We start from the raw sequence: 14,371 nt of genomic DNA, 5'->3' as shown, positions 1-14,371 counted from the left end.
GAGTGTGGGAGGGGTGAGCTGTTGCTGACTGAGCTCGCTGCAGGTGCCGTTGGCTGAAATGACCGTGACGATGTTGGAACAAATGGTGGTAAATGCTTGGTGGAGGACGAGAGGGTTTGGGAGGGAGAAGAAGAGAAGAAGAGAAGAGGAGGAGGAGGAATAAAGTTAAGAAGAAATACACAAAGTTGGCCTTGCTGTGTGTCCGTGAATCAAGAAAGTACCTTGAAAGATCACGCTTCAGCTGTGCCTACCTAGGTACCTACAAACGCAAAGAGAGAAGGAGTCATTCGCACGCTTTTGGGCATCAACAGACGCCATGTGAACACCGAATTAGCGATTATTGATGCATCTGGACTGCTAAAGGCGCCATAGAGGGCCCAAGCCAGATACGTGCATGTCCAATATGGAGCGCTGTTGGTTGGGCATATATGTACAAGCCCGTATAAAGATTAGCGGGCGCTGCCTGCTATAATGAATCGCGCACTAACAGATAGACTCAGTACGTGGCGGTGCGATCCTTGGAGCTTCTTAACCAAGCTGGTGCATATTGAGACCCTCAAGGTCGATTTCAATGCTTTTACACTTTCGGTCTTGGAGCATCAAGCCATATAACTCGGATATGCTAGAAATCAAGGCTAGCACGTGTCCACAATGGCGAGATAAGAAAGCATCTAGGCGATTTCCTGCACCGGAGCCTTTTGCACACTATAGGCCGTCTAGGAGTATATCGCCATCTAAAAGCCTGTTATTGTACCTATTTAGTAATAGCTGCACAGTCTAAAATGCGAAAAATGAAGAATACTGACTACAATTGCGAGGATCCTGGCAGTCATGTTTACACGATGAAAGCCTGGGGAGATCGTGCGCACACTAAGCGCATATGTATTTCCGTTCGAGTGTGAAATCCGCTCATCGCACAGCGAATGCGAATACCTCTCTCAACCATGTGATGCATCGCGGCACACTCCGTCAACGCTATGCCTATTTTCCACAAGAATCAGTGCAGGGCTGCTTCCAAGGATCTGGTTCCTGTCTCAAGGTTGAATCTACAGCCACGGGAGCGGAGCGGGACGATGGATCGAGGCTGCGAGGGTCCTGAGGCGTGGATTTAATCGGGCAGAAGTGGAGTGTATATAGTGCACACGCAACTCTAATCCATGCACTTTGGTGCTCTCGTCATTTTGGGTTAATGTAGCTGCTAATCTCGTAGAGACGTCGAATTCATAGTAAAAATGTTTATTGCAGTTCAGGGAGCGGCTGGTTGCCAGGTCAGAGGTTTGAGAAAACATTGCATTGCGGATATGCCTAGCATAGACACGCAATTTGGACTGAGGTGGTAGCAACATCAGGTCTCCAGCACCAGGTGGCGATTTTAGCGGCTCAGTTGAGATGGAATAAAATGCCATTGCTTACGTGTTTAGCGAGAAGATAGATAGCGTGGGCGCAGGTAGGCGCCAAAATCGTCCTCTACCGATGGAGCATGTTATGACCCCCGGATTCTAGCCGGATAAGCTAGGGGCATGGAGAGTAGACTTATCTAGGCGCTCGCAGTATCCAAGGTCCACAGGGATGACTTGGACTATATTATCGTGCTTACTACCGGGGCGCCGCGAATCTGTCACTGAACTACACAGACAAAATACTTGGTTTGAAATAAAGAGCAGGTACCTACGTTTAGAGAGATATTTACGCCTACCTATTATATTGGTAGGTCGGTAGTTGTAAACGTTAATGGAGTAGATGAAAATGTATGTTGGAGAGTAAAAGCGAATAAAAGTGCTCTACTATCTGAATAAAGAAAGGTGATAAGGCACGAGGAAAGTGATATGGATACGGCCTTGGAAGTGCTTTATGGTGATGAGGCCACTGAGACGAGCCGGGTGAAGATGGAGTTCTTTTTGTACTCTCCTCCAAGCTCTTACAATTTCGCATGCTGTGTTTCTGATCTAGAAACTTCAACATAAAGCATCGGGCTAATCCTCTGTCTGTACCCAATGATAAGACTGATACATCAATGCATAATGCACGAAAGCAACAACAAAGAACGACACTCTTCTACTCGCCTTATCACAAGCGCCAAATGCGAGTGTTGTCTATTCCCCCATGAAACAAACCACTTACTGGCAGATTGGTAATCATATGAAAGCGTGGTTGCTCTCTGAGAATACCGACTACAATGTCGTTTTCGTAATCAGTTCTTTTCAATATGGGTTAGGAATGATTCCAGAGAGACCTTCAAGCTTCCAGAACTCTCACGCTACTCACTCTGCCGTCAAGTCAACGCATTGACCATACGCGGATTTTAGCCTCAACTCCGAGATTTCCTATTTCGGAATGTGTAGGTGGATACGGGGTTTGAGCTAACATGGGCATTAGTCAGAATCTCTTATTAAACTTCATACTGTAGCCAATGCCCACCACCATTGCCGCCTACTTATCCGGCACGAATATCTCCTTGGCAACTTTGAGGTTTTATTTTTTTTCAATTTAATGATCATTGCCAATCATGAGAGCAGTAGACAGTCGGTCCGCAAATGTGCCGCAGCTTCCGACGCGAATCCGTCGTTGGAGAAGCTACCAGCCAGCGTCGAATATCGTCTTTGAAAATGATTTGGGTCCAGACAACACATCGCAGACGCAATCAGCAAGGCCATTGAGAAAAGGCATTGAATTGGAATTCGTCAATATTGCACATCCTCTTGATGCCACCACCTCGACTACCATCTCCAACATTCGGTCACACGCAGCACGAGATATTCATGCTTCGCGTCGCGCGTCGGCCCTGCGGCTCAAGGGAGGCCAGAGGAAGATAAGAATGAAAGTAGATACTGGCGGAGGCTCTCATTTGAGTTTAGCTTCGCCAGTAAATATAACGATCCCCATACACAATGGTTTCCTTCATTGCTGTGCCCGGCCTATAACAAAGCTTGAGCAATTCCTTCTCGACTACTGTAAGTGACCATCGGATGAACCACTTAATGGATTTCATCCTTATGTACCACTAACTTACCATAGATGCAACATCAGTCATCCCAAACGCCGGAATGTGGTGTCCCCATGGTGACGAGGAGCTACTGTTCCGTCAAGGCGTGACGCAGCATTGGCTTCCCTTTATAATCACAGACAGTGGCTTGTTGGCCGGTATTTTCTTATCCTCATGTCGTAATCTCGCACTTCAAGGGAGCCAAGCACAAGCAGATTATGATTATCTTCAAATCGCAATGATGTACAAAGGCGAGTGTATCAGGTCTGTAAACGCGGCGATTGCCGCGGAAAGACCAATCGTTAGCGACGCTACAATTGCGAAAACTCTATTATTATGCGCGGATGAAGTGAGTATGCAGTGATTTCCCTACCAAAATTTGCAGAGTGACGATATCTAACAGTGCCATGGTGTAGTTTATGTGCAAAAATCTCAATGCTACAGTCTTGCATTTTGAAGGTATGAGCAAAATGATTAAGTTGAAGGGGGGTTTGCCAGCCCTCGGCGCTGGTGGGTTTTTGAGAAAGGCTATTGAATGGTGTAATTTGGAAAATATCCTAAAAAAATGAATTCAAGAGTTTTCATCACCCTAAATACCGAAATACCGTGGATAACATATGGCATGTTGAGTTTCTTGTACACTAGTTCTATAGGTAAGGTACCTAGGCAAGGTACCTAGGTAAAGTCACCGTAAATGTAGGTAGTGGCAGACTGGAGCTTTTCTTAGAAGCTTTCCCACATACGAAGGAAGCAAAAGTGATTAATGATCCAGCCCCCCCGCCTAGCGGGATGTGATAGTTGTCCACAACATGTTGGTATGAATTGAAAAGTGCATAATTGACATAGTCAGTTTACACTTTACCTGGCTTTTATCTTAGTTTCCTGCTCAACCATTCAGATAGACCAAGCCTTAGATGGACTTGTATCCTCCTCGACAAGTGAATGGTATCAAGAGAATGAATGACCTTAGGAGTACAATACCTACTAATAGGAACCAGAGGGTGGTGACGTGGTAACCGGGGCTGGCTTTGGATACGACTTAGGTCACTGTTAATGGTGGGTTGATCATGAGCAGGGCTGGGATCACTTGCAGGACCACAGCTCATGAGTGCGTGCCTGGCTAAACCCGCACGTTAGTGAGGGTAAAATTGATAAAAGATCTCTCGAAGTCAATAATACATATTCCGAAACAGAACGTATTTAAGATAAGATTGAAACCCTTCATCCCCTTTTGCCCCCTTTCATTTACCTTCACCGTTCATGTGATTGAATATTGGTTAGCAGAGCACCGCCTGTTACCGCCTCATGAGCATCTTTCCACAAGTCTTCTTCTGTTTCCAGTCCAGCTTCTGATGTGGCCGATCCCAGGATCACTAGGTCTCGTCTGGAGACCGCTATGACCCGCTTAGTGGATTACTGCGCAAATCTCTGGGTCAGGGAGTAGTCGTCTCCCCAGTCTTTGAATCTTTTTTCAAAGCTTCGTTTAGCATCACCTTCCACACTTTTGCATCTAGGTCGCGCTCAATCTTGTGATACAGCATCCTTCTGAACGGATGAAATTGAGCCCTTCCCCTGAAGCCGTTCCGCATAAGGATCTTGCTGGGAGCATTGATGTGAAGGTCGTAGTCGAATTGGTAGCAGACCCAGCGGAACTCTTTTGCCACTCGCTGGAGCTCTTTATCCAGCACCGTACTTCTGGGAGCCCATCGAATAATATCGGGGTTTTCCTTAGAAGGTGCATACGCAACATCGTGCGGGAAAGATGCGAACACCGTGGTTCCCGTTTTGAGAGGTATCCGAGGCTTGGGCTTTTGTTTGTATTTATCTCCGTCATCATGGGGCCCAGGTGGTTTGATCGTTTTCAGGTTGGTTGGCCCCTGAATCTCGGTACTGGAAGCTCCCTTGTTTTGATCAGGCTCGGATATCTCTTTCGGGGGGCTGATGTTGCGGAACGGGTGGCGAATGATTGTGAGTTGACCACCGTACGATCCGCCATCTCCGCCTGCTGCGGTGAGTAGGTCGCCCTCATGCGCAATTAGGTCTTGCCAGGCCTTTTCCCATCTGCAAAGACGCTTGTTGGTAAACATGTTTTCCTCGGTGTGGCATCAAATAGAGGGGGCAGTTTGGAGTTTCCAATTTCCCCATCAGTCACTTACCTGGTCATAACTGAGTTGGTTTCCGAGGTACCAAGGACGAAATTCGAATGGACCTGACTGCTGCCTGCTATACCTTCCTCCGTGGGATCTGGTTGAGGATCGGCAAGACCACCCCAAGAGTATGCAGATAGATGCAGCCACTAATTGTTTTAGAAGAGAAGGGAAAAGAAATGTCAGCTCTTGTGATAAAAATGAACAAGAGAGCGATGACGAGAGATGAGGAGAAAAGAGATGGTATAAAGGTTTGCTTACCTCGGCAATGTAAAGACCATTGAACATCTCGTTTGTTTTGTAAGCTGCCGACCGATTTTTTTTTATGATTTTTCCGATGATTTGATCTTCGGGATGAACCCACTGCCAGTTCAGTAGTTGTCTGGCCGTCTTTTTGTTGTGCAAATATTCTGTTAGTATACACTCTCACACGACAAGGAAGTTTCTCGCGTAGACTATCTTTCTCTGCGGGAACGAAGACATACAACTGGTGCGCTAGCGGCCATGACAGCTTTCTGGTCTCTACTCTCGGACTTGCGTTTGCCTTTTGCCAGTGTAATTTTCCGGGCATTGACACTCACAACGGTCAAGGTTTGGATGTCTCCGGACGACCGTTCATGGGCTTTCCTCCGGATGTCGCCTTTCTTGATGGCATCCCTACCCTTATTTCTGGGACCGTTCGTATCATTCTATAGAATACCGACTGTCAATATGTGATCGAGTAGAATTTTTTCCGCGAGAAGGGGTGAACTATGGGAAGGGGATATAGGAAGTGCTTGAGCTTACCTTGTCTCTATCCTTCATCGTTCTCTGGTTGATCCTCATACTGTTCAACGGGATGATCTTATCTTTTTTGTTTTGATTTCCGTTCTCAACCGCTTCGTCCTCTTCCACTTCTTCTGTTTTCTCCAATCTCCTGGGCTTCTTCAATCTCCTAGGAAGAGCACGAGTATCGATGATTTCCCTTGGAGGTTTATCTGTTTCAGTCTCCATGTTTTCGGGGACAGCATTAGTGTCTATGGTTTCCCTAAGGGATTCATCTGTTTCAGTCTCCATGTTTCCGGGGACAGCACTAGTGTCGATGGTTTCCCTGAGCGGTCTATATGTTTCGACCTGCTTCTCTATGGGGACAGCACCGAGCAGCAAGAAGTTCATATAGCGGTTATAGCCTTCGGAACTAATGTATGTTCTGTAAAGTCCAAATGGGTCTTCTGAAAGCTATATGGTTGGGAAAGATATAAATATTAGCCTTGGAATAGGAGTATTTGGATCATCACCATCCCACATTGGGTGACAAATTCAGAGACAAATGGAGAATAGGAAAATCGACTCACTAGACGGTAGTCGGACGGGATGCCATCTTCAGCGCAAAGAGATACCTTTGTGTCATCCGCTTTCAAATTCCTGTTGATTTCAGTGATGAAGGTCTCAAACAAAGCCTCAGCCCCGCCAGTGCGGCCCTGCCACCGCGCTTTGCCTTCAGCTGTTATCTTGATCTTCAGCTCACCCACAGGCACCGTTTGGTACCGCGGCGGTTTGCCTCCACTTGCCCTCGAGGGAGGTGTGATGGCACCCAGAGCAGCTCTCCACGCAATCTTGAGGCGGTTGGCTGCTTGGTAGCTGTACCAATTCCAGGAACTGTCGTGCAGGCAGAAGATAAGACGACCATTCCCGTCGCGAAGGGCCACCCAAAGAGATCCTTCTTGTCGCCTGAACGAAGCATTACTTCCTGAAGTATCTTCTTTAGTAAAAAGCTCGACACTTTTCGCGAACTTGAGGGGCCCGTTGTCTAATATCAAGCCGTCGCGAGGGGCGCCTCTCATGCTAGATGGAAAATAATAATAATTAGAATTTGGTATGAGGTTTAGGACAAGGAAGCGAGAGAGGAATCAAAGTTACCTGTCGAGCTTGAGCCATGGATGCTTCTCCTTTTTAGCTAGTGCATGCAAGAAAGCAATGGGAATGTAGACAATTTTTCCCTTGGTGAATTTGGGCATCGTCGGCCATCTGTTGCGATTCGAGGTGATTTCGGTAGAGCGATCGGTAATTTCGAGTACCTCTCCGCCATTCTCCAGATCTTCCTCCGCGATACCTTTCTTTTCCTCCGCGATATCAGCCACCCCAAAGATAGCTTCTTCTTCTTCTTCTTCTTCTTCTTCTATCTCATCTTTATTGCTATTGGTTTCGCCCACAAACTTTCTCACATTTTGTTTGGTTTCGTGCAGAACCTTTTTCATATTTTGTTCGGTTCCGTCCATGTAATAGGAGAAGAGATGAGCAATGCTCTGCCAAGTGACTTTGAGGTACAGTGAGGGATCAGCGTTCTCGGCCGTGCCAACGACAGTTGGCGCAAAAGGGCTCGGCATTGGATCGCCCCCTTGGATGCTTTGGACTGTGCAAGCGGCGATTCTGCATGTCTTACTAAGGTTATCGTTCACCGACCAATTGAGGACGCCTTTGGCGCTGGATCTGGTCCTTTCCTTCATCACAAGATTGTTTTGGAGATTTTTCATCTCGTTCGTCATTTTTGGCGATGGTTTCTTATCACTTCCAGAATTGGAGTTCTGAGATGCACCATTTGTTTTAGTGTTTCCACCTTGACTGTTGTTATCAAAGTTTTTTCCGTCCATGGTAACGAAGAAGCCTCAAGTGGCCAAGGGAATGCTTTGTCAGAAAGATTCAGAGGAAATGATAGGTATCCTAGGATGATAATAAGAAGCCTCAACCATTGGAGGGTGCTGCAAGTCAAGGGGTAGCCAACATATATGAACTGGAAAGATGAGGTGTCGCAAGGCAATGATAAAATTCAGGGCAAAAGCGCACATGTTAAATACTCCGTACATGTGCATTGCTACCTGTTGATCAGGCCGGCCTCGAGATCAGACAAGTCAAATGTGTGCCTGCCCCCCATTCCCTAATTACCAATCGTTGCGTCCACGTTTTCAGCATCAAGCCTAGACCCTCGAGGAACCAGCTGAAGTTCATGAAGGAACATTGGTATGTGATTCCCTACAGTGGCCACTGTGATATTGATTGCCAATTTTCAAGGACGTTAGTAGGCAGACTGTCAGGTTCAGCCTTCGATGGGGCGAGAAATAAACCCCTGCATTCAGCTCTAGCCAAAAGTCACCATTGACACGATTATTGGACAGTTCTGGCCAATCATGGGTTGAATCTCCTGGTTTACGCCCATAATTAGCCGCCGAACACTCGCATACGATAAGATGCCGTAGTGCATATCCCGCCCCCGGCATGGCCGCAAATCAGCCTTGGAACTTTTCCCCCATCAGGGCTGGAACGAACCATACGGCTGATGGTGGTGAGTCCCTTTCACGCCCCCGACAAACCCGGACATTTTCCGCAAGACGATCGATAGTTTGAACTCAGCTAAGCAAATTCGATGTCAATAGTTTCGGCCATGTCCGTCTCGCGCCCAATATATGGTCTCCCAATTCCGCATTGAGATGTCCCAGCCAGCCACGCTGGGGAGAACTGTTGCTGCCTTTAGAGGAGACGCAACCGTTAGAAACCGTGGCTTGTCGTAGGATCCATTCTAGACCATTACGAATCCCTCATTCAAAATGAAGAATGAAATGATTACCGGATTGGGAGGCAACGAATACTCCGCTGCTGGAATCGGATGTGATATGAGTTGAAATGTACAGTGTGGTTGGAGGCTATGTACCTCCATCTCGTAGACAAAGGAGCAGATTAGAAGTTTTAACCTGATGAACAATGCTTCATTACTCCTCTCCAATATTGAGCCATATTATATAAAGATACTCTATTGCTCTTCCTTACCCAGTATCCTCAAATATTCCCTCGCACATCTAGTTACCCGCATCATATAAGACACTTCTCCTCCTGTCTTGTATTCTCATATACTCCCTCGCATATTTACCTACATTCATTCTGCGCCTCCCTTGCTCTTATTAACTCTTCACTTCCTCTTGTGGGAACCCTGCCTTCTGCCATGGGCGCAACAACAGGCTCAGGGTCCAAGCGCCCTCGATCGCCTGTGTGTGAAGATGTCGATCCCAAGAGAGCTCGCTTCGCATCCTCAACCATAGACTTTCTCAAAGAGTCTGCTCTTGACTTCGCTCTTGAGGCCACCGGTCTCAAGCGCTCTCACTCTGCCTTCTTCAGCGAAGAAGATGGGAATGACTCGGCCACGAAGAAGTCAAGACAACAAGATGATCTCAGCAAAAATCCATCATGGAGCTATGCTGGCCTGACCGTCCACAATTCTGTCATTGCGACCATTGACGCGGATGGCAAGTTCGTCACGCTGGGTGCTGCAAGCCAGCACAACGTTACGTCCTCGTCCCTTACACCACCACGTTCCCCTAACGCTCAAGAGACGGAACAAGACCCAATTGCTCTCCAGGCTTTCAAAAGAAAGGCCGGGCTAGACGTTCTGTCTCCCCCAATCACACCTGCTGTCGGCACCGAGAGGAAGCCAGACCCTCTGGATCAATATGGTGTCACCCAAGATCCGTCTGTAGGTAGTGACATGGTCAAGGTTGCTCCTCCTCATTTTCCTCAGATGCCAGAGAATCATGTCATAATCGGAGACGTCGACCTCTTTGGCTGCATCCCTGCCAAGCTGCACATCTTCAGGGGACAAGTCACAAAACTTCATCCATACCAGGAGGTCGTCCAGCTTTCTGCAGGTCAGATTACCATTGGCTCTGTGCTCCCTCCCTTGAAGGATGGTCCATTTGACGCCATTGTTCTGGAAAATACTGAACTATGTTATTCGGTTGTTCCCTTGAATGTTTACGAGCTCGAAGGACTTTATCTCGAGACGGATCTCTTGTTCAAGGGTCCCCTCCAGCCGCTTCAAGATGTCATCCGAGATGTCTTCAATCAAGAGAGACCTGCTCTCCACGTCAGTGCCCATCTCGGCATGTCGAGGGATTGGATGATACCCTACGTCCCTCCCCGTCTTGTTCTCCGCGGCTCGTTTGACGATTGCTCTGTCAAGCTGTGGGATATTCTCGAGTTCACGCAGTTGGGCGTCGAATTGACTCTTGAGCAAGCCCGTGATGACGATGGCGAGATGAATATTGGCTATGGCTTCTTTGGAAAAGTTGACATGGCCATGCCCGGATCCGTTGTGCCGCTCAAGGCCGAGTATCTCTTCCGCGTGATGGATGAGCGCTATATGCTCTCTGTCACACTAAAAGATGATGATTGGAAGGATTGCTTTGGTATTAAAAACCTGACGGTAAGAGAAAACAGTCATTTCCCATAGCTTGAGTATCTGCTGACATATTGTTGCGCAGCTTTCCGAGGTCACATTCGTCGGCGTCTTGTCTGAGCCTTCGTCCAAGGCCGCTATCTTTCTCCAAATGGAGGCCGTTTTGCACCTGAATGACACCACATTGGCGATTTCGGGTTCTTACTCAAAAGGCAAGTTCTTCACTTACTGCATTGTGACAATGATAACGAGCTAACCATGTTTGCTAGATGAATACTCTATTGCGGCTTACCTGGGCAATCTTAATCTCCAAGAGGTCGGCAAGATCTTCAACCAAATCACCGGCCATGATCTCGACGTATTCGATCATGACGTTGTCTTCAACTCTCTCTCTCTGGTCATCTCCAACTCGGGAGTCGCCTTTGCCGGTGCCATTACGATCAATGGCCACTCCACGGCCTATGGTTCAATTGCCATCATGCAGGACGGCCTGCAAATCACCGGTGGCATTGGGGACGTAGAGTTTGAGTCCATCCAGATCAAACGTGCCAGCTTCGACGTCTTCATCAGCAGTAGCAGCAACAACTCGTCGTCCGCCAGAACAACAAAGTTCGGCATCTCGGGAGAGGTGTCCTTCAGCGGCATTGACCTGAGCGTTGGGCTCTTCACCGAGAAGGCGACGGGCTCTGAACTGCAGTGGACCATCTACGGTGAGGTTGCTGGGGATCTGAGCATCGGTAATCTTGATCCAGACTTGAAGGGCTCATTCCTGGATGTCTCCCTCAAGGGACTTGCGCTCATTGCGTCCAACAAAGAGGACCCCGATGGTCCTTACAACAAGTTCAGATACCCCGTCCGCAAGGGCATCCAATTCTGTGCTGTGGTTGATAGAATCCCCCAGCTGGAGGATCTCATGCGAGGCAGCGTCAAGGGCATGATCCTCTGCGCCAGCTATGAGACCGGCACCGATAACCTGCGGCTGTCTGTCATTCTTCCTGCAGAGCGCACAATCTCCTTTGGAGAGCACGTGTACACTGGTCCTATTGCCATTGAGTTCGCCAAAGAAGGAACCGACATTGTGCTGATCGTCAAGGCTCTGCTCAACGTCAATGTAGACACTCAGCCTGAGCCGCTCAAGTTCTCTCTCGGTCTCAAAGCCGGCACCACCGGGGCAGCTGCCTACGCCACGATGCTCAACGAATGGGTCAACCCAGCCAAGATGGGTAAGGAGATCAAGATTAAAGGTTGCTCTCTCGAATTTGGCATCGTCTATGCCACTTTCTTCACGACCGGCGTGCCTGGTGCCATTGGCTTCGCAGGACAGCTCATGCTTGGCCAGAAGGAGGCAAAGCTGGCCATGAAGCTTAGCCAGAATCCCAAGGATCAGGTGCTTGCCGCAGCTGTCACCGACCTTGGGGTCGTTGATCTGGTTCAGTTCGCTTCCAAGGTCTGCGAGATAGACTTCCCCGAGCCGCCCAAGGATCTATTGCATTTCAACAAATTCGACTTGTATCTGTCTACCGGAGCTTCTATTGGAGAGATCTATTTCCCTGCCGGAGCCTCTCTCAGCGGAGACATGCTGATCCTGGGCAAGAAGGCTAAGTTTGATTGCACCGTTGGTGGTAAGGGCGTCAAGCTTATGGCTACAATCGAGCACTTTGATCTCGGCCCTCTGAAAGTCAAGGGAGCGACAGGTGAGGACCCCATTGTCGATATCGAGCTCTCGGCCGACAAGCAACGGATCTTCATCGACGGTGCCGTGGAGCTCTGGGATCTATCTGCAGCGCTGCATCTTGAAACCCAAGCGTATCCCACGCCGGCCTTTGACTTCTGGGTCAAGGTTGAGCTCTCCGATTGGTTCAAGTTCAACCTCGCTGCCCAGCTGACGGGCGATATCGACTTCAAGGATCTGAGCACGCTCGCAAACTCTGACTTTGCCGTCTCGGGCGAGGTGGAGCAGCATATTCTCGAAAACATTATTGGCATGTTGGATAGGCAGATCAACTCCATGGCCGAGAATACTGACTACGATGCCGCAAAGAGAAGACTCTCAGAAAAAGAGAATGAATACAACTCCAGCTTGCAAGCTGCTCAGAGCAAGGTTGACGATTGCCAGAGAGCCTGGGAGCAGAAACAGGCAGACGTCAAGGCCGAGTTGGAGCGCGCCAAAGCACAAGCAGCTGCTTACCTTCAAGATCTCGGAGACAAGGCTGATGCAGCAGACAAGACATACGTCAGCACTCTCGCTGCTGCGACCGCCTACAAGGAGCAAGTCTGCCATGATGCTTCGGTGGCTATCCGTGAGGCAGAGTCTGCTGTATATCATGCTGATCACGATAGCGACGATGTAATCCGGCAGGCTCAGGACGAGTTGCATCGCAAGAGGGATGCGCTGAACGCCTCCTTTGGCAAAGCTGACGCCGACGTGGAGAGTGCTCAGCAGACTGTCGACGCGGCCTTGGAGATGGTTGAGGCGCTTGACAAGGATCTGTCCGACGTTGATCGTCGGATAAGCGAGGCCTCTCTGTGGGATATGCCGCTTCTTGTTGCCGAGAAGACGCTCAAGGCGACTGAACAGGCTATCGCCGCCGCCGGGCTCGAAGCTGCCCGGCTAGTCTTGATGGCAGCCGAGGGAGTCTTGGAAGGCCCAGACTTTATTGCTGGACAATCTGCAGTGACAGCCGACGAAGACGCCCTCGAGAAGCTCCTGGAAACCGAGGCGGCGGCTATCGAGGCCGCCAAGATTGCCCTCGAGGATACCAAGAAGTCCCAGGGGCTTCTTGTGTCTCAGGCTTCACAGGCCTTGTACGAAGTTGAGAGAAGTTCTAGCGAAATCAAGACATCGACACAAGCCAAAGCCGCCGTCGCTACCGGCGAAGAGACAGCGCGCTCCATGGTTTCTGACGCACAGCGAGCTTTCGATGAGTTGAAGAAGTCAGCCGAGTATATCGCCCTCGAAGAGGCCCGCAAGGATCTGGCCAAGGCGCAAGGAAAGGCCGCCGAGGTCGAACTTGCTCGACAAGCCTGCCAGCTCGTGGCAGAGAACAAGCCCAGTTTGTGGGATGAAGTTCTCGACCTCGGTGCCAAGATCGCCAAATGGCTTCTCGAGGCGGCGGGTGAGATCATCAACATCACGAAAATCTCATTTTCTGGAAGCTCGGCGAGCTTCAAGGACGGCGGCCCTCCCCTCAAGTGCAAGATTGAGGGTAAGCTGGTCGGCGAGGACATCGATATCGACCTGAGCTGGAAGCCCGACTTTGACATTGTCAAGTTCATCAAGGCCATCTTCAGCGAGTTGTGGGAGATGATCACGGAGGCTCTCAGCAAGTTCTTTGAGGGGCTTGCTAAGCTCGCCGAGGAGGTTGCTGAGAAGGTCGTCGAATTCGTTGAAGACGCGGGCGAATTCGTCGTGGAAGGAGCAGAGAAGGCCGTGGAGTTTGCCGAAGATGTGGGCGAAGTCGTCGTGGAGGGAGCAGAGAAGGCTGTGGAAGCAATTGGTAATGCCGCCAGCGACGTTGGCCATGCTGTGGAAGACTTCGCAGAGGATGTAGACGATGCCATGAGTGACGTGGGGAGTACCTTGGGCCACGCGGCGAGTGATGTCGGTCACGCTGTGGAAGATTTTGGAGAAGGTATAGACGATGCCGTCAGTGATGTCGGAAGTGCCATTGGGCATGTAGCTGATGACGTGGGAGATGCTGTCGAGGATGTGGGACATGCCGTTGAGAATGTGGCCAGCGATATTGGAGATGCCATTGGTAATGTGTTTAGTAGTCTTTGGTGATATAGGAGTCGAGCTGTACAAGAACCAGGAGTCATCTTGCGTTGTTTGCTCTTATATATAGTTGGTAGTTGGTATATGATATTGAACGTTTACAGAGTCCGGTTGTAGAGGGATATTGAAAGTTTATTGCCAAAATGGTATATTTTGTATGCAACTCTATTTTTCGATTGGCTACTGGCTTAGTGTTTCCTAGCTATGGCATCTTTTTTGAATCTTACGATATTTAAATATAGGTTTGACCTGATGTAGACATC

At 49.0% G+C, this 14,371-nt stretch overlaps 3 protein-coding genes across 3 annotated transcripts; 2 read left to right on the top strand and 1 right to left on the bottom strand.

The window, feature by feature from the left end:
• Positions 1 to 2,506: 2,506 nt before the first annotated feature.
• Positions 2,507 to 3,552, top strand: TGAM01_v205863 (hypothetical protein; the record flags this gene model as incomplete). The annotated part of the gene is made up of 3 exons (XM_024549739.1): positions 2,507 to 2,951; positions 3,016 to 3,332; positions 3,400 to 3,552. 3 exons carry the CDS (start codon positions 2,507 to 2,509, stop codon positions 3,550 to 3,552), a joined length of 915 nt encoding a protein of 304 aa, XP_024405498.1.
• An 864-nt stretch (positions 3,553 to 4,416) lies between these two features.
• Positions 4,417 to 7,760, bottom strand: TGAM01_v205862 (hypothetical protein; the record flags this gene model as incomplete). Its single annotated transcript, XM_024549738.1, has 6 exons — positions 4,417 to 5,044; positions 5,140 to 5,279; positions 5,616 to 5,819; positions 5,917 to 6,348; positions 6,465 to 6,954; positions 7,030 to 7,760. The coding sequence occupies 6 exons, from the start codon at positions 7,758 to 7,760 to the stop codon at positions 4,417 to 4,419; spliced, it is 2,625 nt and encodes an 874-aa protein (XP_024405497.1).
• Positions 7,761 to 9,103: 1,343 nt separating this feature from the next.
• On the top strand, positions 9,104 to 14,117 carry TGAM01_v205861 (hypothetical protein; the record flags this gene model as incomplete). Its single annotated transcript, XM_018803042.2, has 3 exons — positions 9,104 to 10,360; positions 10,419 to 10,530; positions 10,603 to 14,117. The coding sequence occupies 3 exons, from the start codon at positions 9,104 to 9,106 to the stop codon at positions 14,115 to 14,117; spliced, it is 4,884 nt and encodes a 1,627-aa protein (XP_018663808.2).
• Positions 14,118 to 14,371: the final 254 nt, after the last annotated feature.

This window comes from Trichoderma gamsii, assembly GCF_001481775.2.
Source record: "Trichoderma gamsii strain T6085 chromosome Unknown Scaffold_19.2, whole genome shotgun sequence".
NCBI lineage: Eukaryota > Fungi > Ascomycota > Sordariomycetes > Hypocreales > Hypocreaceae > Trichoderma > Trichoderma gamsii.
Note: the sequence above shows the minus strand (reverse complement) of the source record. Positions and strands in the feature narration are given on the sequence as shown.